The following is a 27,413-nucleotide window of genomic DNA, read 5'->3' as shown; positions in this document are numbered from 1 at the left end:
GTATATAATGGCAAATCTTAAATCATTCCCCAATTCAGAAAGGGGGGACCTTCAATGTTTTTCTACAGACTATGTTGGAGTGCTAGAGAGAGCATCACTCTTCATAAGCTAACACAAACCGAGACTGGCTGGGATGCTCTTCAACGGTAACAGATGGACAGCACCGTAATTTAGTCCTAAATGGGAGCTATGGAAACCACAAGGATACTTTTAGAGTACTGATCATTAGAGGCTTTTGAGGTGCCCTGACCAATGTTTTTCATAACCAAAAAAATTACAAATCTTAAATATCATATACAGTGTTTTGTTTTAAGTGGAGGACAGCCTGGGAATGTTTCAGAGGCAAGATGGGGTGAGAGAGAATTATCTGGTTCCATTTTGTACTGCATCTTTATTTTGGGGTTATACAGTGGAAAAGTTTCCAGAAGTGGAAGCCAACCATCAGACAAGCATGTATAAACACACACATACACAAAAAGCACACACACAACAAAGGAAGGAAAGAAGGAAGACTCAAACACAAGCACATTTAACCTTGCATGCAAGCTAGGGCTGGGCACAATAGCTTAAAAAAAAGGACGATATTCGAAATATATCTTATATAATTATCTTATATTATTGACTTATATCTTATAATGTTTTATATTTATATATGTACAAAGTATAACACAACCCCCCAAAAACAGCCATTTTAGCCAAATAGATTGTAAATATTTTAATGCAAGAATTAAAATGTAATAAAATATAGTTTAACATAACCAACATAATGCTCTCATACTTACAAGTCACAAGACAAGGTGGGATCATAAAACTATTCTAAATCACACAGTTTTAATTAGTTAGAAAATGTTAAAGTGCTTTAATAGGCTACTGAATTAGCAAAATCAGTACGAAAACATGTTGAATATTCTATATATCCAGTCCTTGTTCAAATTAAGAAGTTCGTTATAGGGACAATTTTGTGCTATGTACACACACACACACACACACACACACACACACACACACACACACGTTGGTCTACCTATCATTTTGAGGACTTTCCATAGACATAATGATTTTTATACTGTACAAACTATAGATTCTATCCCTTAAACTTAACACAACCCCTAAACCTAACCCTCACAAAAACTTTCTGCATTTTTACATTTTCAATAAAACATTGTTTAATATGTTTTTTAAGCTATTTAAATGATGGGGACACTAGAAATGTCCTCGTAAACCACATTTATGGCATAATACCCTTGTAATTACCAGTTTATAACCTAAAAAATTGTCCTCGTAAACCACATAAACATGCCCACACACACACACACACAAACAGAGCGAGAGAGAGAGTGAGAGTGAGAGAGAGAGAGAGAGAGAGAGAGAGAGAGAGAGAGAGAGAGAGAGAGAGAGAGAGAGAGAGACTTACTGCACTTCCTGTGTGGATTTTAGGTGTATTGCTGAGTGGAGGTGTCAGCATCAGTGGACCAGCCTGTAGGGGATTAGTGACATTTCAGTTTTGACTAGTTCAATCCACCCAGGCACATTCACACATAATTTTATTTAAACTAATGACATAACCTTTGAAATATTCACTTTCCTCACTTTTTCCAAGGATTATTATTTGATTTTGATTTTTTTGAGATCCAAAACTTTGTTACTTACATCATCTTGTGAGAAGACAGGGGATGGATACTCCTCAATCAGGCCACCAAGCTGTGAAAATAAAAAAAGACCAAATTAAATCTGGAAATGATCAAATTTGGAGGAACTGAACATAAGCCATAACATTTAAACTATATAATGAATCATTCAATTTGGACATCTGGTATAAGTTACCTGAATTTCTCTCCAGCCTCCTGGCACTTTAATATAGAGTTTAGCCATATCAGTAACAAAGGACAATGTTCCCTCCTCGTCCACGTGTGTCTGCTGTCTCAGGGCTTGAAGATTTGCATATTTCCTGACCTGGAGAAAAAACAGGGGACCTATTTCAGTGAATGAAATTATGCACTTTCTTTAAAGGGGTCATGTCATGAGGAATCAATTTGATTCAATCCTTGATATTGTGACATATACGAGTTCATTGCACCATAAGAACATACTATGTGTTTCAGAACTCCAAAATTCCTCTACAGCCCAAAAGAGTATTTATTGTCTCCACTCCGCAAGAACGACTCGATTTGAAATTAGCCACATTGTTACTTTAGGTTAATTTGAATAGCCCCACCTCCGCAACATACACAATTGTCACAGTGAATTAATAAAGAGAGAGCGACTGAGGTATAACAAAGAAAGTTGTACTATTGTAGTTTGCTTTTAACCAATTAAAATAAATGTTTTGATATTTTGCTGCCAGTCATGCATGATTTTTCATTGTTAATTGTGATTAATTGCAGATTTTTCAAAAGTCCTGAAATTTGACTTTGAATATTATTCCTTTAGTTCCATATGTCACAAAAAGGATTTACTAACATTTTCCAAACATAAAGCATTCCACAGTATAAGGCTAGAAAAGCACTAAAATAGCATTAAAGTAACTTAATAGTTTCTCAAAGTGTAATTGGGAGGTTGACTCATTGAAAAAAATCAGTCCCCATAGGTTGTGTTCATTGCAATGGGCATAAAATCTCTAAAAACCCTCATCTTCCACAATATTATCCGTGGCTATCCACTTTGCTACAGCAATCGTGAGGCCGCATTTACATGCTTCATGCCGCTTTAAAAGTCCACATGAAAAGTGCTTGCAGAGAACATCTTGTTTTGCTTTTAGAGCTGGCACTGCCCACGTAATGATATTATATCCAAACTATCCGGTAAGAAGGAAGCGCAATGCGACGCCATGGAAATGCTGATGTTTCACTCCAGCGGGTCAGGTAAATGCATCTTATCAAAAGTCCTTTCTGGGACTTGTTTTGTACAAAAAAAAAGGTGAAACTCCAGGCAGTTGTATAGAACTCACACAGAGCTGAATAAAGTGTGTATAAATAAAATATCTTTAAGTGTGGCTTAAGTGTCCAAATACTATTTGGGGCCACTGTAAATATAAAGGTAATTCTCACACCCTAATCTGGGTTACGTATCCCTAAAGTCTTTTTACATTAAAGTAAGAATATGTTTCAGCATGTTTCACAAACCAAACCTAACCCACATCCGGTTCTGTTACTTAAGGGTCAAGATCAACTATCAGCATCTTAGGATCTTCTCCAACATTATTTTGAAAAACATGCAATCTACAGTATTTACCTACTTTACCATTGTGTTAAACTGTGAACATCTTAAAACCACGGAAGCTTGTAACTCATTAATTTTACTCACAACCCTTGAGGTATCAGCGGCTCTTCCCGGGGGCCCGGGTGGACCGGGTGGGCCAGGGATTATGATGCCTGAAACAACATGAAACCTTTTAGTGTTACCCTTATCCATACATATCAAAGTGTGATAACAGCAAAACAGCACCGTAGGCCCTGTTTGTTTTTCATCACAGTGAAATGAATAGCTGTCAGGACACACAGCAGGGATTAACTATAGATTGTGAGGGAGGTGTGTCTCCACTGAAGGCCATTTGGTCCCTCATAGACTTAAATCAACAACATGGGCACTTCTGTATCAGAAGAGGAAATCAGGATGAATTGAAACAAATAAACAAAGGAGCTCAAACATATGTATTGCTTTTCTGAACTGCTTGACCTCTTTGAATGCCACCTTTTGAAAGAATTGTTAGTTTAAAGGGATAGTTCACCCAAAAATAAAACATATGTCATTATTTACTCAACCTTGTATCATTCCAAACTCATTTGCTATTGTTTTTTCAGTGGAGCACAAGTCAATTTTTTTAAAGAATTTGTACACAGTTCTAGCAGCAGTCTAAAATGCCTGTGGCTGTTAACATCAAAAATTATGTCATACTACATAAAGTAAAATTATGCACATTCTTTTTTTTTGCATTTTCTGTCCTTTTTGGCGCTTGACATTGGTTTCCATGAACTGTGGATGTATGCCACAAGCTGTGTAATGATGTGCCATGCAAAAATAACAGCATGAAAGAATGACATAAGTGTGAGAAACAATGACAGAATTTTCCTTAAAGAGTGAACTATTCCTGTATGAAACCTGGTCTACTGTTCCACAGATCCTGATTTGAAGGCTTGAACCACTGAGTATTGCAAACTTGAACAATACCCATTTATGCTATTAGAGGATTTCTAATAAACCAAATTTTAAGCCTGCTAAAAGAGATGCAACAATATTTTAGGATTATGTATTTTGAATGTTTGTTGTTACCAGAGCTGTATTGTCCAGGTGGGCCCGGTGGTCCTGGTGGACCAGGAGGTCCAGCAAAACCATTTCTCCCAAAACCTTGTGCACCAGGGGGTCCTCGTTGTCCTGGATGACCAGGCGGTCCAACGACAGATGCACCTTTAGGTCCCTGCAGACAAAAAAAATGTAATTAAATATATATTGCTTCACAGCATTAAATCTTAAGAGCTGACAATCTTGACCATGATACTGTATGTTTTTGGAAAAGCATACTACCATATTACCTTTATGGTGTGACATTTCTGTATTCATGGAATACCCTGATGACCTACTACATTACATTGGCCAAAATGTGCAGTATATACACAATTTGCGAAACACCATATGGCACAATGCACCTGACTGTCCATTTCCACTGTGACAAATGAATATCAGTCACTATTTTTAAGAGACTTTTTTAAATCTTCTTATTCACTCATTATTAATTGGATTACTAAGAGTTAAAACATTATACACAAATTTGGGTTAAAACTAATTAATGACTGAGATGATAACAGGACGTCACTTGTTTACAGAAACATGCAATGTAATGAGGTCATATGAAAATGTAGCATACTAGCATTTTGAATGTGTATCACTGCATTCTGTTTTTCATATTTTTAAAAAGTAGTAGGCAGTGTACATTTTATAGTGCACAGTAGCAGTGCACGTGAATTCCATTCTGAATCTGGCTCAGTGTTGTGTGGATTACTTATGAAATGTGATCTGGTACAGATTACAAAATACATGACTACAACTGTTAAATCAGTTAAATAATCTTTTAAATTATTTACCTCTACAGATAATCATTTTGGTTTTAAACCGAAGCATGGTACGGATATGTGCATATATGTCCTGAAGGAACTACTAAGCAACTATAAGAGAAAAAACTCAACTGTTTTTATATGTTTTTTAGATGCATCTAAGGCATTCGACCGGGTGAATCATTGGAAATTATTTAAAAAATTGGATGCAGCAGGAGTCCCTAAATACATTGTCAGAATCCTTTCATATTGGTATGCCCAACAGACCATGCAAGTGAAATGGGATAGCTGTATGTCGGTACCCTTTCATATCAGTAATGGAGTAAGACAATGGAGCATCTTATCCCCCATTTTATTCAATTTTTACATGAATGATTTATCATATAAATTAAACCGAGGTAAAACTGGCTGTATGGTCGGTAGTACAGTGATGAACCATCTTATGTATGCAGATGATTGTGTGATTTTTAGCCGAGCTCAGCTGGACTGCAGCATCTTCTTAGTATATGTTCTGCGTTTGGGGAAGAACATGATGTAAAGTACAATGACTCCAAAAGTGTTATCATGATCTGCAGAACCGCAGAAGACAGACATTTAACTTTTCCTGTTTTTAGGCTCGCAGGTAATGTTCTTAATATCTGCAGTAAAGTGAAATATCTTGGTCATCTGATTACAGATCAGCTTACAGATGACAATGACATTACTCGTCAGTGCCGTATGCTGTATGTGCGGGCAAATGTTCTGGTACGCAAATTTGGTTGCTGCACTGCTGGAGTCAAGTTTACCCTATTTAAAGCATACTGTTCGCCTTTGTATACTGCACATCTGTGGCTGAACTATAAAAAAGCTAGTCTTCAGAAATTGCAAGTAGCATTCAATGACGCTCTGAGGATGTTACTAAAAAAGCCCAGATCAACTTGTGCAAGTGAGTTGTTTGTGAGCACCAGAGTGGACACACTACAGTCTGTCCTGCGAAAAGCGATGTTCAGGTTCATTTGTCGACTGAATGATTCTGTAAATCAAGTTGTTGTAGTGCTGGTGAATGTTAGGTACAGTGCCACACGCTGCATGTCTCAGTTTTGGGAACACTGGTATAAGTGTCTTTTAAAAACGAGTCATTTGTGTATTTGTATTTGTATTTGTATTATTGTTTTTTATTTTATTTGTATGAATGGACCATGAGTCTGAATAAAAGGATAATAATAATAATAATAAATAATAATAAATATTTTTTTTCGTAATCTAATCTGATTACTTTTGGATTCCCTATTGCATGTATTGATGAAAATTTAATTTTAAGTGTATTAAGATTCAATTTGTACTGAGTATGTCAAAGTGTGGCTAACACTGACACCTAGTGGCCTGGATGCTGCATTATTCAAACAGTTGTTTTCAGTTACCAATACCATTGTGTAAATTTACTATGCATATTAAACCAGGATTAATTTAATCCATGAATGAAAGTGTCCAATAACAGGGCAGTTAATGAAATTCAGCTGGTCATGTAATGCTAAAATGTCAACCCATGTGAGGGGCCCCTGCTCCATGTAGAATAAAATATTTTTTATAAGGTTACCAATATGACTGAACTCTTCATCTCATGAGTGGTCATGATTTTACACATGTTTCATAATTACTAAACTTTAATATGACACGCATTTACAATTTATAAGTAATTGAGTATGTAATGTAGATTAAATATAGTTCATTATAACCCAACATTGCTCATAGCTGTGTTTGAAGTGGAATAATAATATATTCCATTCCTGCATATTTTGGCTAATGTAGTAGGTTATTCAGGTATTCCATGCATACACAAATTTCAGGTGCATACACAAATTTTCTGCTTACTGCAGAAATAGTATGAGTAGGGTAAAACAGGGCAAAAGGCTGCTTTGATTTTATTTTCTACCAAAACACTAACTAGCAACAAAAACTACCACAGTACTTTCCTAAACACCTGTTGGTCCTCTTCCATGAGAACATAGCATGTAATGCCTAAAGACTGATTTTTATCTAATATTTAATATTTTTTTTGAGACAAAATACTTATTTTTCATTTTCAATTTAGTTCAAGGAGATTTTATATATATATATATACATAACTGTCCAATAAGTGAAAGGATAGCATTTGGGGTAAAAGCAGGGGCTAAAGGCCTATTACACTCATTGTTTTTCTTAAGTGGAGTGAATAGGTTTGTTATGAAAAAAGTGGGCACATATAGACTAATCCAATCACAATGGAGATTCATTTGTTTTAAAAATACTTGACATGCAATGAAATGTTAAATGTGATTGAAGTGAACAAGACATGATGCAACCTTTTCTGAACTGTTTATTTAGAATAAGCATTATCTTAATTTGTTACCAAAAAAAAAAAGCATCTTGTTGTCTCAAATGGCAAATTGTGTCAAATAACGATTGTCCAGGTATGTAAACTATTTCACTATATCCTACCTGGGGGCCCTAACCCTACCCCAAATACTCAAAATAACCTTCTGTTGTTATTTCTGTTCACTCAAATTACATTGCTCCATCAAGAGTAAATACAATAAAATGTATTTTGTAATTCTTGAGACACTTTGTGACCAGAAAAAAAGCAAATTTTCCTTAAGGTGGGCCTTTTGCCCCAGTTGTACACCCTACTATCTTAGTATGCTTTTCTGAACATGAGCATCAGAATTAAAAGCTTTGAAGCCTAATAACATTTAAGAAGAATGTATGAACATTTCACAATAAATTATAATCTATCTGTGAGATCACACCAGCATAGGAAAGCATCTCAAATCTAGAAAGCACTTATTATACGTATTTGTTTTGCTCTGGGTCCACTTTAAGAGTTTGAGACTTTCTTGCAATAGCTGAAAAAAGTTGATTTGTTATGTGTTTGTTACACTATCCTAATTTGGATCTAAGAGACAAAGTGAATGCAAGTAAACAATCTCAGTCATTATCGTCAAAGTGATTCACAGTTCATTGTGGTTTAGTCTTCCAAAGTGATACTTTTCATCTCTGAATGAAGGCTATTCACCCATGAGAAGCAAAGTAGTGTGCAACTCATCGTGTAATCGGGCAAATTTGAAATAAATCAAATCTTGAATCACATAGAAAGTTCAAAAAGGACTTTGAGTTAAATGAGTGATAACAAGTGAGAGACACAGAGAAGTGTGAAAATGAAGATAGCATGAAATCTGATTGAGACAGTAGTAAAAAGGCAAACAGAACCAAAAATGTGAGAAAGAGACTGAAAGAGAAATGTAGAGGTAGACAGAGAGAAAGAACAGAAAATATCAGACAAACCTGTACATGGTCAACACTGGTTGCATTCAATTAAATGCATCTTTGTCAACTGCACTTGAGTCTAATGGAACACTGATACAATAGGTTGTTGTACAATTACAGTTGCTGTTACTCTAATAAAAAGACATATTACAATGCTTTTAGCTGCATTGCAGAGGGTTCATACAATTACATAATATCCACTCACCACCATGCCAGATTTCCCAGGGACCCCAGGTAGCCCCGGCATCCCGGCTTCACCTTTTTCTCCTTTCTCTCCCTTAAAACCATGGTCACCTTTATCGAACTGTTAAACAAACAAAGCAATGCATTCTAAATAAAAACAAAACAAAACAAGCAAACATTTGCACCAACACAAAAATGAATCAATAAACAGATTTTCAAATTGCAAAATTTGACAGGCTGCTCGGGCACCTTCCTCCAAAATGCGACATTTTTTAACAACATCTTTAAAAAAAAATTACTGTATGAAAATTATATTTGAAACCTTAAACTTACTGTTATTTTGGTTTCCAGTGTATTGCCTATAACAGAATGGATCAGAGCACTTATAATCTTGCTTGACTTGAAAACAACATACATGAAGTGAAAAACTAACTCAAACGTTACATTTTAAAGGACATGGAGCAAAATTGTGAGAATTTTTTTTTCTGTTGCACATATAATTTGATATGATGCATCCATGCATTTGTACTTTGTGATTGAGGGCATTAGAGAGGACATACTTAAGGGAGATGGTAAGCCTGGAAGACCCCTCTCCCCCTTTTCCCCTTTGGCTCCAAATGATGAGCAGCTAGCACCCCCTACAGGTGAAGAAGTCACAATAAATAACAATGGTTGAAGCTTCCAGTTCAGGAAGTTTATGTTTAGTTCTGGAAGGTTTTTAGACACTTAAGTCATTCTTAAAAAGGTATGAATGTCACCCTAATCCTAACATAGCAAAAAAATATTTTCACTCTAAATATTTCACAAAAATAACTTTTATGTTTTAAACAATCAATATACTTTTCAAATTCAAGAAGAATTGCATTTTGACACTTTCTGGTTGTCAAACATTATTGAAAAGCATTTATTCTCAGATGCCACTCAGATTGATATTTTGCTATTGCATTTATACATTTTTGTAGCTTAAGTGTCCAAATACTTACTATATATATATATATATATACACTCTTGCTCTTATGGAAAGAAATTGGAACTTTTATTCACCAAAGTGGCATTCAACTGATCACAATGTATGGTCAGGACATTAATAACATGAAAAATTACTATTACAATTTGAATTTTTTAAACTTATTTCTACTTCAAAAAATTCTCATCAAAAAAATCCCCCATTTGCAGCAATGACAGCTTTGTAGATCCTTGGCATTCTAGCTGTCAGTTTGTCACTCAGGTGACATTTCACCCCACACTTCCTGTATTTCTCACTCGTCATAGATGTGGCTGTCTTGTCGGGCACTTTTCATGCACCTTACAGTCTAGTTTATCCCACAAAAGCTCAATGGGGTTAAGATCCATAACAATCTTTTCCAAATATCTGTTGTACAATATCTGTGTTTCTTTGCCCACTATAAGTTTTCTTTTTGTTTTTCTGTTTCAAAAGTGCCTTTTTCTTTGCAATTTGTCCCATTATGCCTGCACCCCTGAGCCTTCTCTTTACTGTTGTACATTAAACTGTTGTTATGCGGGTAGAATTCAATGAAGCTGTCAGCTGAGGACAGTAGGGAAGTTGAACAGCTGGCCATCTGGTGCAGTTAAAACAACCTGGAGCTGAATATGCTCAAAACAGTGGAGATAATTCTGCACTTTAGAAGGAACATTGACCCCCCTGACCATTCTAAACAGCACTGTGGCAGCAGTGGAGTCATTCAGGTTCCTGGGCCCTACCATCTCACATGACCTGAAGTGGGAGACGCACATTGACTCCATTGCAAAAAAGGCCCAGCAGAGGTTGTAATTCCTTCTCCAGCTGAGGAAGTTCAACCTGCCACAGGCACTGATGATACAGTTATACTCAGCAATTTGCACTTCGGTATTTGTCTGGTTTGGTGCAGCTACAAAATCGGATATCAGAAGACTACAAAGGACAGTTCGGAATGCTGAGAGGATTATTGGTTGCCCCCTGCCCTCCCTTCAAGAACTGCACACTTCCAGATTGAGGAAAAAGAATGGAAAAATCACTCTGGCCCCACTCACCCAGCCCACTACATTTTTTATCTGTTGCCTTCTGGCCGACGCTTCAGAGCTCTGAGCAACAGAAACGTCAGGCACAGGAACAGATTTTTTCATCAGGATATCCATCTCACGAACAGTTAAACTGCCTCATTGAGTAACAATTATGTGCAATTCACTGTTTAGTCTTTTTATATTTATCCAACACATCAAACTTCCTCTGCCATTACATTCCCTTGCATCTGTACATAAGAGATTTGTATTTGCACTACTATATATATATACATACACAACAGTTAGTTCTGGTCCTCAAATCTGATTGGACGCGAGACGTTCCATGAGCACTGATGGTCTGACACCATCAGCAATCTGATGCTTCACTGTGTGTATCACTCCAACCATGATCCTTGATCGGTTGTATTACTACTACACTACTAAAGCTAGGAAATAGCTTTAAATGGTTTTAAACTAACAACTTCTGCATTACGGCTCATCACAGCTGAGAGATACATCAGACTGATTAATTACACAATGGGTGCTGTAAGGCAGAGGACATTGTGGTTTCTATAGTGATTGACTCTAGCGTACTGGCTACTGCAAAATAGGGAGAAATACCCCCACTTGGATGATATTTTTCCACTGAGAAAACTGACAGCATCTCTGCTTGGGAGTGGCAACAGGTGATCGCACACACTCCGTCTTTCTCTCTCTTTCTCTCCCTCTCTCTCTCTCTCTCTCTCTCTCTCTCTCTCTCTCACACACACACACACACACACACGCGCACACACACACATCCATCCTTGTTTATCCAATAACTTGTTCGAAACAGCACAAGCCGTGATACTATTTCTGAAGAGACATGTTTTAATTACTAACGGAGGCTTGGACACATCATTTGTTTTGAACCAGCAACGGCAGATTTTGATCTGTTGCGTAATAAAGTAGTTCCATGCACAAATTCTCTTTTTATGACTGTACTCATTTTTTGAATGTACTTGTTCATTGAACTGTTGTATATAGGCAATATCACACTTGCAATCGTGTTATATGGCCCTAAATCAGCACTGCTGTGATCCGGCCAAAGGCAGAGTGCCATAGGCCATATCACACTCTTGCTCGTATGATATTGCTTATATATATATATATATATATATATATATATATATATATATATATATATATATATATATATATATAGTCGTATTGTGTTTTCTATATATACTAAGTCTATTGCATAAGTTGGCAACTCAAAAACAAATACAATGACAATGTTAAGCTTCATTTAACAAACCAAATAGCTTTTAACTGTGTTTGATATAATGGCAAGTGATTGTCTAGTACCAAATTATCAATTTAGCATGATTATTCAAGGATAAGGTGTTGGAGTGATGGCTGATGGAAATGGGGCCTGTCTATATTTGATCAAAATGACTTTTTTTCAAAAAGTGATGGTGTTGTTTTTTACATCAGTAATGTCTTGACTATACTTTGTGATCAGTTGAATGCCACTTTGGTGAATTAAATTATCAATTTCCTTCAGAAACAGCAAAATCTGTACATTATTCCAAACATTTGGCCACCAGTTTATAAATATTATAGAAACATATATAGAAATATGCCAGCATTGAAAGATAAAACATTAAAAAATAATGGTGAACATTTAATTTATTTTTATTTATAGAATACTATTATTTACTTTTATAACCACAAACATATTATGTGTGTAACGGTTACCCTGTCTTGTCTCACTGTTGCCCTTTGTTTGTAATTTTGTCACTTTTGTTATTCCTTAGTTTTCACTTTTGTCACCCTTGTACCTCCATAGTCTTCCTGTCAGCCCTCCTGTTCACTGTTCATTGTTTTCACCAGCCCTCGTTAAGTTTGCCATTTGCTTCTGTTTGTCATCTTGTTATTTTGTTTGGTGTTCTGTTTGTTCATTGGCCCCTTAGTTCTATATTCATGTGTATATATATATATACCCTGTTTTTTGGTTCAGTCCCTGTCTTTCGTTGATTGTTTGTGAACGTGGTTGTATGTTGGTGATGTTCGTTCCCATGCCTGTGTTCCCAGTTCCAGTGTTCTCGTGTTTTGTTTTCATTTTTGCCCATCGTGGTAGTTTTGTTTGTTCATCTCTGTTTGTTTCCATTCGTTTAAATAAAGTTAACTGCACTTGGATCCTCAACCTTTGTCAGCCTCAGTCCTCAATCATTACAGAACGAAAGACCACACCATTGATCCAGCAGTATTATGCGCCAGATATCATTTGCTCTGCCTGAGGCAAGAGGACCGTCCTATTGAGGCCCACGTCCGCGTCTTCCTTAAATTGGCGGCTGTTGTGGACTTCTCGGACTCCTCCCTGGTGGTCTTCTTCAGGGAAAACCTGAGTGGCTGGCTGAAGGAGCGGCTGCCGCCGGCATCACGCGGCTGGACTCTCCGCGACTTCCTGGAGTTAACCTTGCTGTTGTGCGGCTCCCCGTTCACGCCTGCCCCGGTCTGCGAGCCAGAGCCTACGCCTGCCCCGGCCAGCGAGCCTGAAGTCACGCCGACCAGGAACAGCGTTCCAGCGTCGCCAGTCACCTTCCATGAGCCAGTGCGGCCCACTTCGTTTGCCCGGAGGAGGGAGAGAAGACGGGCTTCCGCCTCCCGGCCCGCGCCTGCCCCGGTCTGCGAGCTAGAGCCCACGCATGTCACGGTGAGCGAGCTAGAGCCCACGCATGTCACTGTGAGCGAGCCTGAGTCCTCGTCAGCCACGGTGAGCGAACCTGAGCCCTCGACCGTCCCCGAGCCAACGCCAGTAGCCTCAGACGTCAGTGAGCCAGAGCCGATAGCCTCAAACGTCAATGAGCCAGTGCCTGTAGCCTCAGACGTCAGTGAGCCAGCGCCTGTAGCCTCGACCGTCCCTGAGCCAGCGCCTGTAGCCTCGACCGTCCCTGAGCCAGCGCCTGTAGCCTCAACCGTCCCTGAGCCAGCGCCTGTAGCCTCGACCGTCCCTGAGCCAGCGCCAGTAGCCGTGACCGTCCAAGAGCCAGCGCCAGTAGCCAGGACCGTCCCAGAGCCAGCGGCAGTGGTCGAGCCCGTCCTAGAGCCAGCGCCTCCCAAGTCTCAAGTCTCTCAAGTCTCTCGAGTCTTCCAGGGCTCTTCCTCCCGAGCTTTCCAGAGCTCCGCCTTCCGAGTTTCCCGAGCTTTCCAGAGCTCCGCCTTCCGAGTTTCCCGAGCTTTCCAGAGCTCCGCCTTCCGGGCTTTCCAGAGCCCCGCCTTCCGAGCTTCCTGAGCTTTCCAGAGCTCCGCCTTCCGGGCTTTCCAGAGCCCCGCCTTCCGAGCTTTCCAGAGCTCCACCTTCCGGGCTGTCCAGAGCCCCGCCTTCCGAGCTTCCTGAGCCTTCCAGAGCTCCGCCTCCCGAGCTTTCCAGAGCTCCGCCTCTCAAGTCCCTCGAGCCTTCCAGGGCTTCGCCTCTCGAGCCTTCCAGGGCTCCGCCCCTCAAGCCCCGCAAGCCTTCCAGGGCTCCGTCCCTCAAGCCCCGCGAGCCTTCCAGGGCTCCGTCCCTCAAGCCCCTCGAGCCTACCAGGGCTCCGTCCCTCAAGCTTCTTGAGCCTACCAGGGCTCCGCCCCTCAAGCCCCTCGAGCCTTCCAGGGCTCCGCCCCTCAAGCCCCTCGAGCCTTCCAGGTCTCCGCCCCTCAATCCTCGCGAGCCTTCCAGGGCTCCGCCCCTCAAGCCCCGCAAGCCTTCCAGGGCTCCGTCCCTCAAGCCCCTCGAGCCTACCAGGGCTCCGTCCCTCAAGCTTCTTGAGCCTACCAGGGCTCCGCCCCTCAAGCCTTCCAGAGCTCCGCCCCTCAAACCCCTCGAGCCTTCCAGGTCTCCGCCCCTCAAGCCCCTCGAGCCTTCCAGGGCTCCACCCCTCAAGCCTCTCGAGCCTTCCAGGGCTCCGCCCCTCAAGTCTCTCGAACCACCCACAGCTCTACCTTCCGAGCCTCCTCCAGTGCCTCCTACGGCTCTGCCTTCAGAGCCTCCTAGGGCTCCGCCTCCAAAGCCTCCTAGGGCTCCGCCTCCAGAGCCTCCTGCGGCTCCGCCTCCAGAGCCTCCTGCGGCTCCGCCTCCCCGAGCCTCCTACGGCTCTTCTCCCCGAGCCTCCTGCGGCTCCGTCTCCTGAGCCTTCCTCGGCTCCGTCCCCGGAGCCTTCCTCGGCTCCGTCCCCGGAGCCTTCCAGGCCTCCGCCTCTAGAACTGCCTATGGCGCCACCGCCCTTGGCTCCACCTCCTGAGCCATCCTCGGCTCCACCTCCTAGGCCTTCATCTGCTCCGTCTCCTGAGCCTTCCTCAGCTCCGTCTCCTGAGCCTCCTACGGCTGAGCCTCCAGAGCCCCCCTCAGCTCCGCCTCCTGAGCCTCCAGAGCCCCCCTCAGCTCCGCCTCCTGAGCCTCCAGAGCCTCCCTCAGCTCCGCCTCCTGAGCCTCCAGAGCCTCCCTCAGCTCCGCCTCCTGAGCCTCCGGAGCCTCCCTCAGCTTCGCCTCCTGAGCCTCCAGAGCCTCCCTCAGCTCCGCCTCCTGAGCTTCCAGAGCCTCCCTCAGCTCTGCCTCCTGCTCCTCCTGAGCTTTCCATGGGTCCGCCTCCCTTGGCTCCGCCTCCTGGGCCTCCAGAACCTCCCACAGCCTCGTCTTCAGAGCCCCTCTCTGCTCCGCCTCCGGGACCAGTTCCTGTCCTGAGGCTGCCTCCCAGGCCTCCTAGACCTGTCCCTGTCCAGTGGCCTCCTCCCAGGCCCCCTGACCCGGTCCCTGTCCATACCAAGTGGCCAGCTCCCGGGCCATCTAAACCGGCCTCTGTCCTGTGGCCACCTCCCAGGTGCCCTGAACCGGCCCCTGCTCTGCAGCCATCTCCCAGTCCACCTAAACCCGCCCCTACCCGGTGGAAGCTCCCCAGGCCACCCGACCTGGTTCCCAGCACACACCCCCAGAGACTGCTTATCTGCCCTCTTGCCCTCCTTGGTCTGTCTCCGTGTCCCTTGTGCCCCCGTGGACTGCCTGTCTGCCCCTCGTTGCTCCCTGGACTGCCTGTCTGCCCCTCGTTACCCCCCGGACTGCCTGTCTGCCCCTCGTAGCCCCCTGGACTGCCTGTCTGCCCCTCGTTGCCCCCTGGACTGCCTGTCTGCCCTTTGTGCCCCCAGTCATTGGTTATTTGTTCTTCCCGTTTTTGTTTTTATTGATCGTCTGGTATCCAATCCTTGAGGGGGGGCTATGTAAAGGTTACCCTGTCTTGTCTCACTGTTGCCCTTTATTTGTAATTTTGTCACTTTTGTTATTCCTTAGTTTTCACTTTTGTCACCCTTGTACCTCCATAGTCTTCCTGTCAGCCCTCGTGTTCACTGTTCATTGTTTTCACCTGCCCTCGTTAAGTTTGCCATTTGCTTCTGTTTGTCATCTTGTTATCTTGTTTGGTGTTCTGTTTGTTCATTGGCCCCTTAGTTCTACGTTCATGTGTATATATATACCCTGTTTTTTGGTTCAGTCCCTGTCTTTCGTTGATTGTTTGTGAACGTGGTTGTATGTTGGTGATGTTCATTCCCATGCCTGTGTTCCCAGTTCCAATGTTCTCGTGTTTTGTTTTCATTTTTGCCCATCGTGGTAGTTTTGTTTGTTCATCTCTGTTTGTTTCCATTCGTTTAAATAAAGTTAACTGCACTTGGATCCTCAACCTTTGTCAGCCTCAGGCCTCAATCATTACAATGTGATACTAAATATAAAAATCTTTTATAATAATAGTAACAACATTACCAGATTTATATATAAATAAAATAATCAGAAAATAACACAACCGTTTTAACTCACCTTGTGTGTCTCCACTAACCTGAAGAAAATCAAACAAATAAAGAGAGAAGTGTGTGAATATAAACAAAACACAGTTAATTCAAAACATTTAGACTGTAACCACCTAGATGAGAAATCAAATGCTGGTTAAAGAGGGAACATTTGGACTAAGAAAATTATGTTCTAATGAAAAATGAAAGAGTTGTGTTTATCATGAGACTATTGTAACTACAACAGAAGTGATAGGTTCAAAATAAGATGCTGAGGAGTTTAGATCTATTGCACAAATTGATGTCTGTTAAGGTGAGAAAAACACATGTAGTAAATATTTTATTAACCTTTTCCTTCTTAGTCTACATATATAATGCCAGGGGATCTCAATCCAAGAGAACACAGTCATTTGAAAAGGAAAAGAACACGGTATTGTAAAAATATATCAAGGAACCAAACAACACTGCTGATTTTCATCGTCCTGTGCTGTTTGAGAACATGATATTCAAGAACATAGCAGAATACTACACTGCATGAAATGAGCTGTATCTGGACCAGTAGATTCCTGTATAAACTGCTGAATTTCAGACTTATTCAGAAATCTACTGGCCCGGAGTATCAAAATCCACAGGCCCATTTACATCCGATTATATACCATTTTGTATATATAGTGACTGACAATTCTTTCTGTACGTAATCCTCTTAAGGTATCAGTAGTAATACCACTGTGCACAATGGTTGAGATTTAGGCATATTCCTAAAGTTTTCATATTTTTGTTTTTTATGCACAAGTTAGATTATTTTCTTTTTTAGTTTATGCTTTTATTACTAAATTTTTTGTTATGTATTTATTATTTTATTAATTTCAGTTTACTGTATTTCACAATAACTGTTTTTAATTGGACATATTTAATTGTTTGCATTCAATTTCTTTAGTACCCATACTTACCCGTATATATACAGTACTGTGCATAAGTCTTTTGCACATAAGGTGTTTCACAAAAACATTTGTCTTAAGATGGTTATTTATATCTTCAGCTTTAGTGTGTCGATACGAAATATAAATGTTAGACTTCCAAACATTACTTTTGCAAATAGAAAAGATTAGAATAGAAGAACAGGGAACCCTGCAACAGATGTCATGGCCCACACAGAGCCCCCACTGAACATCTTTTCAGTCTGAGATTACATATAGAGATAGAAGCAATTGAGACTAAATAGATAGAAGTGTGGCAAATTCTCCAAGAAGCTTGGAACATCCTATCAGCCAACAACCAAGAAGAACTGTGTCCAGGTGCAAGTAGGAGAATTTGGGCTGTTGTAAAGGCAAAGGTGGTCACACCATATATTGATTTAGCTTTTTTTATGTTTTCTGGACTTTTTATATTACTTGATTTGTATGACAATAATTGATAAATGAAAACTATTTATTTCATTATTTTTGAAGACATCCTCACTATACATACAGTATTGTGCAAACGTTTTAGGCATTTGTGAAAAATGCTGCATAGTGAGGATGTCTTCAAAAATAATGAAAGTCTGTACAGAAAGACATAAGAGTTTACATAAGAGTTTATATATACAGTGGGTACGGAAAGTATTCAGACCCCCTTACATTTTTCACTCTTTGTTATATTGCAGCCATTTGCTAAAATCATTTAAGTTCATTTATTTTCCTCATTATTGTACACACAGCACCCCATATTGACAGAAAAACACAGAATTGTTGACATTTTTGCACATTTCTTAAAAAAGAAAAACTGAAATATCACATGGTCCTAAGTATTCAGACCCTTTGTTCAGTATTTAGTAGAAGCACCCTTTTGATCTAATACAGCCATGAGTCTTTTTGGGAAAGATGCAACAAGTTTTTCACATCTGGATTTGGGTATCCTCTGCCATTCCTCCTTGCAGATCCTCTCCAGTTCTGTCAGGTTGGATGGTATTCAGGTGTTTTTTAGCAAACTCCATGCAGGCTTTCATGTGTCTTGCACTGAGGAGAGGCTTCCGTCGGGCCACTCTGCCATAAAGCCCCGACTGGTGGATGGCTGCAGTGATGGTTGACTTACTACAACTTTCTCCCATCTCCCGACTGCATCTCTGTAGCTCAGCCACAGTGATCTTTGGGTTCTTCTTTACCTCTCTCACCAAGGCTCTTCTCCCCCGATAGCTCAGTTTGGCCGGACGGCCAGCTCTAGGAAGGGTTCTGGTCGTCCCAAACGTCTTCCATTTAAGGATTATGGAGGCCACTGTGCTCTTATGAACCTTAAGGGCAGCAGAAATGTTTTTGTAACCTTGGCCAGATCTGTGCCTTGCCACAATTCTGTCTCTGAGCTCTTCAGGCAGTTCCTTTGACCTCATGATTCTCATTTGCTCTGACATGCACTGTGAGCTGTAAGGTCTTATATAGACAGGTGTGTGGCTTTCCTAATCAAGTCCAATCAGTATAATCAAACACAGCTGGACTCAATTGAAGGTGTAGAACCATCTCAAGGATGATCAGAAGAAATGGACAGCACCTGAGTTAAATATATGAGTGTCACAGCAAAGGGTCTGAATACTTAGGACCATGTGATATTTCAGTTTTTCTTTTTTAATAAATGTGCAAAAATGTCAACAATTCTGTGTTTTTCTGTCAATATGGGGTGCTGTGTGTACAATAATGAGGAAAAAAATGAACTTAAATGATTTTAGCAAATGGCTGCAATATAAAAAGAGTGAAAAATTTAAGGGGGTCTGAATACTTTCCGTACCCACTGTATATATAAACTCTTATGTGATTTTCTGCAGTACAGTTTGGTTGACATTTTCTGACCATATGATCATGGCTATTAACCAAATACTTATACTTACTAATACTTACTATTGATTATCCATTAGCCATTTAAATGAACTATTCTGTCAGTACATGGCAACAATGTAGGTGTTAATAAATCCCTGCATTTTAAAAACATTGTTTTTTTCTGCAATATCTGTCAAAACTATCAAGTACAATGAAATGTAGTTATTATTGAGTTAAATATCACCACTGATTGGCTAACAATATTCTACATTAAGGATGTTCATTTTGTCCATACGTCATGTAGCATGCTGAAACAAGTATCATGAAGATGCCTGCTCTGATTATACAGTATATAATCATGAGACATCCATATGCAATAATTCTACATGTTGACATTTAAAGATGACCGTTATATGTTCCATTACAAATGTATACAAATCTTACATAAAAAAACAAAAAAAAACTTAATAGAGTGCTTTTTTTTTAAATATAATTATCCACATAATATAGCCTTGATGTGTCCTTACTCAAATGTTAGTTTCATGAAAAGTGAGTCAAAATCAATGGGACAATTGTGTTTGACTCTCTATTAAACTCAACGCAGTAATATAGAGGCCAAGAACAAAGTACCTGGCATTGTCCATAAGCTATATCAAACTTTTTAAAGACATCTTTAAATGACAACAGGCAAACATCTCCACCTGAAAGGGCCTCATGCTGTAGTTAAAGTGGAAAATGGTACGATGGTAAAGAAAAACAATGATGAACTCTATATAATGGTAATAATTAACCATTAACATGTTAGATGGTACTTTAGCCAATATCCATAAAAATGTGGTTGTGAGTCCTACAAATGTAACACTTTTAGTCACTTCAGTTATAGTATAGAATATGTTTGTCACTCTCAATTATAACCAAAATGTGTGTGAACGTAACAATATATAGTACTCTAAAACAAGAATGACAACCATATTCTGCTGCTGCATTAACGTAGATGCAGAGTTAAAGTAATGCCAGTTAAAATGTGCATTACTCATAAGATGGGTTTATTATGACAAAAGAACCAACATTTTGAGTTGTAATCATGAAAGGGATAGTTCATCCAAAAATGAAAATTCTCAAAAATGACTTTCTTCTGCTAAACATAAAACAAAGATTTTTAGAAGAATATCTCAGCTCAGTTGGTCCATTCAACGAAAGTGAATGGTGACCAGAACTTTGAAGGTCCAAAAAGCATATAAGGGCAGCATAAACTTAATTCATGAGACTCCAGTGGTTAAAACCATATCTTCAGAAGTGATATGATAGGTGTGGGAGAGAAACAGATCAATATTTAAGTCCTTTTTTACTATACAGATATCCTCTCTGCCCAGTAGGTGGCGATATGCACTCAAAATGCAAATCGACAAAAAACAAAAGAAGTAAAAATGTGAAAGTGGAGATTTATAGTTAAAAAAATTGCATAGAATGGACCTACATATTTATTCTTCGTTTGTGTTCTGCAGAAGAAAGAAAGTATGTAATGGCATGAGGGTGAGTAAATGATGAGACAATTTTCATTTGTGGGTGAACTATTCCTTTAAGCAGCCAGTTAGAGTAAGAGAGTTTATTAGTTCAGAGATGATGATGATGATGATGAAGATGATGATGGCATAATTAAGCCTTAGACGACGACTCAACGTGTCAAACACACACTTAGTAACTTACAGGCTTTTTGCAGTTAGGTCGCGGAGGAACTGGAAACACTGTCTATGAAAACGTAGAGGTAAAGTGAACACTGAGCATGAGAGAGATACAGACATAAATCACAGACAGTCTGTGTATGACACAGAGACAAACAGAGACAGAAAGAGAGAGTCACTTACTCCTTTAGGACAGTTGAATATTCCTGGACGTCCTGGTGGGCCGGGAGGACCAGGTGGACCCTATGGGATAAAAGATGGATGGTTATAGAAGACGACTGACACAAGCCAGACAAAAATGGGTAAAAATTAAAAAAGCAAACTATTAAAAAACATCAAGAAATAAACAATTAGGACAACACTTCACAGTAGGACAGGATTTCAGTACACACAACAGCCAGCTTGCTAATAACAAGGAAAACTTATGTTGAATAGCAGGCTGCTCTCCAATTTTAAATGGAGCTAACTTCTTGCTTTCAGATTTTGCAGCGAGTTGGTGTGGCACTTTAATTCAGGCACTTCTTTCAGTACTCTTTATTCTTTGATTGAAGCAATAACTTATCTGATCTTGTGCAGTTTTGGGTAAAACCAAGAGGAACAGAGACATTTTTAGAAAGGCATATAACATACACTGTAAAAGTGGTATCCAGCAAATAAAGTATTACTTTACTTCATTGCTGTACTTCTATTATACATGTCTCAGTGCAGCTGTCTCTTTAACATGTTATTTACTGTAATAGAAAGTAACCATTGAATATACCTCATTTTTACCACATATCTACAAAACTACGTACTGTTTAGATTCTGTATTTTTACATTTTCATTTGCACTGTAATAGTCACCTGTCATTTCTACCTCATTCACTGCCATTGTGACTTCTGTATTTACACTTTATACTCATTTGCACTGACTGGTCTTTACCATCTGTGCCTCTTAAAGGAATGTTCTGGGTTCAAAACAATTTAAGCTCAATTGACAGCATTTTGTCACGGCTCCGGTGAGTTTGTCGGTTTGGTTTATTTTCTCTCCCTCATGTCTTCCAGGCAAAGCCAGCATGCATGATCAGTGTTTCCATGGGCACATATATTGTTCACAAAGGAATGCCGATCATGCCGTTAATTAGTGTGCTAGCAACACATGGTTCTCCTCTAATTCACTCCCTACTTAAACCCTCCATGTTCTCAGTATCCTTGCTAGACTGTTGTTTTATGTGAAGTAATTACCTCACTCTCTCTGTCTAGTTAGTCCTGTCTCGTGTATCTGTTCGCTTTGCTCATCTCTGCCCACGTGTTGTAAGTGTGGTTTCCTTCCAGTTTGCTATACGCTTGTTCTATGTGCTCACAAATATTCAACAGAGGATTCCTCGTCCCTGCCCGAATGTCAGGAAAGTGATTACCTTCCAATCTGCTGGGTGTTGTTCTCTGCACCTTCTATGAAGGATTCCTACGAATCAGCTCCTGATTTACACAATGCACAAACTCTTCTACGAACACACTCTTCATGGATCTGCCCATTGTGTGGCTATGGCACGCACTCATCCCCAAAACTCCTTCCATCAACTGCAGTCAGTGCTGGGATCTCCAGTCTTTGCCAGCACATTTAAAGTTATAATTTATTGTTAATAAATCCTATGAACTGTTGCTCTGCTCTTAGGTCTCTTTGTCTTGCTCTCACTCTCGTGACAGAAAAATCTAGCCAAGTATGGACCAAGGGGAGGAATCTACTCTTCACTCCGCCCTCTCTCAGAAAGGAGCTTTACTGGGATGTCAGCAGGATAAAATCTCTGAATCTAACCAGGCTTTGGAGATGAAGGTGTCACAGCTCGCTGAGCTCACCTCTGTTGTTCAAGAACTCCACCTACCTCCCAATGCTGGTCCCTCTTAGAAAACATTCTCTCTGGCTCCGGCAGTTACCCACGTTTCTGGGCGTTCAGAGGCTCTTATCCATCCTCCAACCACGTATTCAGGTGAGGCGGGATCCGGTAGCACATTCCTTTCACAATGTTCCCTGATCGTCACATTACAGCCCTCTGCTTTCCTGTCGGAGACTATGAAGGTGGCATGTGTGATCACAATCCTCACCGGAAGGGTTGGTGAATGGGGGACTGTCATGTGGGACAACAGACATCCTTGTTGTGCCTCTTTTCAAACTTTCTACACTGAGCTCCGCCGAGTTTTTGATCGCTTGGCTCAAGGTTGGGAGGCAGTGAGGGTCTTATCCAGACTGACTGAGTTTTGCACCCTAGCTGCTTGTTGTGAGTGGAATGACCATGACATGTTGGTCCGGTTTCTGTATGGGCCTTCCGATTAACATCCAGGACAAAATCTATCCTTTGGATCTGCCCACACATTTCGACGATTTGGTTGATCTGGCTATCCGAGTCGATCAACTTCACCTCCTCAGGCGGCTGGCAATTCCCTCTGTTCCACTACTTTGGCCAGGTCATCAGAATCACACCCGACACTGAGCCCATGCAAGTCGAGAGAACTCAGATGTCACATAAGGAGAAGCAGTGAAGCCTCGTTAATGGACTATGCTTTCATTGTGCCTGGTCTAGCTATCTCTCTGCTTCCTGTCCGGTAAAAGACACCGCTCATCAGTAGGAAGGGGGTTACTGGTGAGCGCAATGCTTATGGACAAAGCCCCCGGACTTATGGAAATCTCCCGGCCCAGCTGCAGTATCGCTCTCCCTGTAGCATGGTCTGTGGGGGCGGTGTACAGATGGTCCCATGGCACGACTCTTCCTCCTCATCGCCCGTACGACTGTGCGATTGAATTTCTTCCTGGCACCTCGCCTCCTCAGGGACAGCAGTATTCACTCTCGGCTCCCAAGAGGGATGCAATGAACAGGTATATCAATGATTCTCTAGCAGCCAGTCTCATCCACACTTCCTCATCACCGGCAGGGGCGGGGTTTTTCTTCTTGGGGAAGAAGGATGGCTCACTTAGAACCTGTATAGATTATCGGGCTGAATGACATCATGGTAAAGTATCGCTATCCTTTGCCACTGATGTCCTCAGCTTTAGAACTCTTGCTAGGAGCATCCGTCTTTACAAAGTTGGACCTATGCAATGCTTATCACCTTGTCTGAATTAGGAAGGGGGATGAGTGGAAGATGGGGTTTAACACCCATATAGGACACTTTGAACATTTGGTTATGCCTTTCAGATTGTTCAACGCCCCCACCATCTTCTAGGTGCTTGTAAATTATGTGCTTAGAGACATGATTGAACATTTTCTATTTGTCTATCTTGATGATATTCTGATCTTCTCCCAGAATATCCAGGACCATGTTCAGAATGTCAGGCAGGTGCATCAGAGACAACTAGAAAATTGGCTGTTCGTCAAGGTGGAGAAATGCACTTTTCATGCACAGTCATTCCATTCCTGGGGTTCATCGTTTCATCCGAGGGAGTGCACATGGACCCTACTAAGGTCAGAGCTGTCTCCGATTGGCCAAGCCCAGATTCTGATGATGGATCTCACCTCCACCCACACTGACCTTTGTTGTTCCCTGCGGGCTGAGGCCGCATTTTCTAAATTAAAGGAGCAGTTTTCTACTGCACCCATTCTTGTAACTCCTGACCCTGCAAGTCAGTTTGTGGTGGAGGTGGATGTGTCTGAGTTTGGAGTGGTCCTGTCGCAGCACTCTTTCTCGGATGGAAAGCTGCATCTGTGTGCCTTTATTTCGACCGCTTAACACCAGCAGAAGGAACAACAACCGAGAATTGCTGGCTGTCCGGTTGGCCTTGGGTGAGTGGAGTCATTGGTTAGGGGGTTCGGGGGTACCTCGAGTACATCTGTAGCACCAAATGCCTCAACTCTAGACAGGCTCGCTGGACATTATTTTTCACTCACTTTAATTTTATCCTTTCATATCGCCTGGGAAAGACAAGCCTGACTTATTGTCTTGAAGTTGAGATCTCCACCGTTCCACCGGATACCATCCTACCGGACACTCGAGCTGGAGGCTAAAATCTGTGCTGTGCTACAAAATACTGCACCTCCCGCCACGTGCCCAATGGGTCAGTTATTTGTTCCGCGATCATTTTGGAGGCATGTCCCACAGTGGGGTCACTCATCCAATGTCGCTTGTCATCCAGGGGTTACTCACACCCAGATGCTCATTAGACCGCGTTTCTGGTGGCCATCGTTGCGCAGGACATACACAGGCTCATTGCCGCTTGCCCCATCTTCGCGACTAATTGACCTCCGGTAAATGGACCGGCACCAGTCTTAGCTCTCATCTTACGCGTGCAGGGAGATGGTTTGGTTGTGCTCTGACTCCCCTCACATAAGCTGGGTCCCAAGTTTATCAGGCCGCTTCCCTTCACCAAGGTTATTAGTCTGGTGGTGGTCCGTCTCAAATTACCACCTTACCACAAATGTTTCCATCCTGTTTTTCATGTTTCTAAGATAAAACTGGTTTTACATTCTAATTTGCATCCCACCACTTCCGTCCCTCTGCATCTTGTTGAGGGCTCTCCGGCGTACATGGTTAGGAGACTGATCAGCGTCAGGCGTAGGGGAAGAGGGTTCCAGTACCTGGATGACTAGGAGGGTTATGGACCTGAGGAGAGATGCTGAGTCTTGGCTCGGGACATCCTGGACCGCACCCTCATAGATCCTCTAATTAACTCCTTTCTTAAACCCTTCATGTTCTCAGTATCCTTGCTAGATTGTTGTTTGATGTGAAGTAACTTCACTCTCTCTGCCTTGTTGGTCCTGTCTTGTGTATCTGTTTGGTTTCCCATCACTGCCCATGTGTCGGGAAGTTGGTTTATATATGAGCTGATGAGTTGTGGACAATTAGATGTGATCTAGGAGCTTTATGCAGCTTTATACAGTCCCATTTAAAAGACTGTAAGTTTTTCTCTCACAGCCTCGTTTGCATTCCCGTCAAAAATCAAAGTTGGCGCTACTGTGAATAAGTTCTATAACCTGATACAGTGTAAGCAACGCTGCAATAATAGGAGTTCTAAAGGTTTTAAGATAATGTTTGATGCCATGGTTACAGGGCAATAAATCTGTGTATAAATCTATGGGAAATACTCACAGGTAACACTGTTGATTCTCCTTTATCTCCTTTACGTCCATTCATTCCAGGACGACCCTGAGAAGAAACACAAGTCAATTATGTGTCAATCAGTCATAGCAAGCAAAAATGCTAATCAGTTCAGCAGCTGCACCATTTACAAAAAATGCATTTGGGAGCAGTTAGCATAATTCTCAAACTCAGCTCCATAAGACAGACACATTGCTCATATCAACATGGAGAAGGTGGGTCAAATTACATAACATAACTAAGTCACTGTCTAAAAAAAGTGAAAAGTTCTAGCATTGTTTGTTTGCAAATGCCACCTGGTTTGATATTTTGTTATCTAATACAATGAAAATTGCACAATTGTGGCTAAAGCAGCCAAATACATATTTGGACAACAGCATAGTGCAGATCAGTAATTTATGTCTGTGCAAATATGAATAAATATGAAAACATATTAATTGCCATTATTAAAATGCACATCAACTAGAGATCTTGCATTCAAATGTTTGATAATGTTCTCAATGACTTTATAAAGAATATATCAATATGAAGGCTGCATGTACTGGATCTGAAATATTAGGTAACTTACCGGACGTCCTGGAAATCCAAATTCCCCCTTTGGTCCAGTCGGACCTATTGGTCCCTGGTTAGGATTAAATAACACACAAATGAAAAATCACTTTGAGGCAAGACTACTCACAAACACATCGAAGAACCCTTAACACAGGTGCACTGCTAAATGAAGCCAAGCTGTGGGAGTATAATGTGCCAGAATCTCTGCCTCGTCTGGTCTGTACAGGGCATCTCTGGCCTAACTACTTTTTCCAAAACATTTTGAATAGAAGCAGCTGTACGCAAACAGCAAGGCACAGGAAAAAGAAACAATTATGAATTGGAAAATTGCAAGGGACTCCAACTTATCTAAAACAAACATGACTTATTGAGACTAGTAGTCTAAATGGAAAATATGTACGTTTACGTGCTTTGATGAAAAGCATGTTCACAGGTTACGTGAATATGGCTAATACAGCAACAAAATAACATTGGCTGCAAAAAGCAAACTATTGAGAAGGCTCTGTAAATTAAAGGGATAGTTCACCCAAAATGATCATTCTTTCATAATTTACTCACCCTTATGCCATCTCAAACTTGTATGACTCTTTCTTCTGTGGAACACAAACTAAGATATTTTGATGGGGATATGATGTGTTTATATATATATATATATATATATATATATATATATGTATGTAATATAATGGTCTGTTTATCATCCAAATCCGATTGTGTTGTTTCAGAAGACATATATTAAACCACACGAGTCATATGGGCTATTTTATGCTGCCTTTATGTCCTTTATGGAGCTTCAAACTGTTGGACCCCATTGACTTGCTTTGTATGGATATACTGTATACATATCATATCTCTATCAAAGCATCTTATTTTTTGTTCAGCAGAAGAACGAAAGATATGAGTTTGAGATGACAATGGTAAATGATGAGAAAGATCCTAGAATTTCAATTTGGAGTGAACTATTCCTTTAATAAACTAGTAATTATTAAACTGGTTAATTTCACCCTTGCAGTACGTTTGGAT

The 27,413-nt window shown here is 40.9% G+C and overlaps 1 protein-coding gene across 3 annotated transcripts in view; it reads right to left on the bottom strand.

Moving 5' to 3' along the window:
• Positions 1–27,413, bottom strand: part of LOC127634047 (collagen alpha-1(XV) chain-like) — a 116,043-nt gene that overhangs the window by 7,707 nt on the left and 80,923 nt on the right. For 2 of the 3 annotated variants that reach the window (XM_052113445.1, XM_052113446.1), the window contains exons 27-39: positions 26,407–26,460; positions 25,830–25,886; positions 20,956–21,015; positions 20,798–20,839; positions 16,339–16,357; positions 9,074–9,151; positions 8,847–8,872; positions 8,536–8,634; positions 4,270–4,414; positions 3,304–3,371; positions 1,825–1,953; positions 1,651–1,701; positions 1,415–1,477 (exon numbers count right to left, since the gene is read on the bottom strand). In XM_052113445.1, the coding sequence (XP_051969405.1) occupies positions 1,415–1,477; positions 1,651–1,701; positions 1,825–1,953; positions 3,304–3,371; positions 4,270–4,414; positions 8,536–8,634; positions 8,847–8,872; positions 9,074–9,151; positions 16,339–16,357; positions 20,798–20,839; positions 20,956–21,015; positions 25,830–25,886; positions 26,407–26,460 (891 nt within the window). The remainder of the gene's footprint in view (positions 1–1,414; positions 1,478–1,650; positions 1,702–1,824; positions 1,954–3,303; positions 3,372–4,269; positions 4,415–8,535; positions 8,635–8,846; positions 8,873–9,073; positions 9,152–16,338; positions 16,358–20,797; positions 20,840–20,955; positions 21,016–25,829; positions 25,887–26,406; positions 26,461–27,413) is intronic. The other variant, XM_052113447.1, reaches the window with a different exon arrangement.

This window comes from Xyrauchen texanus, chromosome 41 (assembly GCF_025860055.1).
Source record: "Xyrauchen texanus isolate HMW12.3.18 chromosome 41, RBS_HiC_50CHRs, whole genome shotgun sequence".
Classification (NCBI taxonomy): domain Eukaryota; kingdom Metazoa; phylum Chordata; class Actinopteri; order Cypriniformes; family Catostomidae; genus Xyrauchen; species Xyrauchen texanus.
The sequence above is the reverse complement of the archived record's forward strand: the minus strand, read 5'-3'. Positions and strand labels throughout refer to the sequence as shown.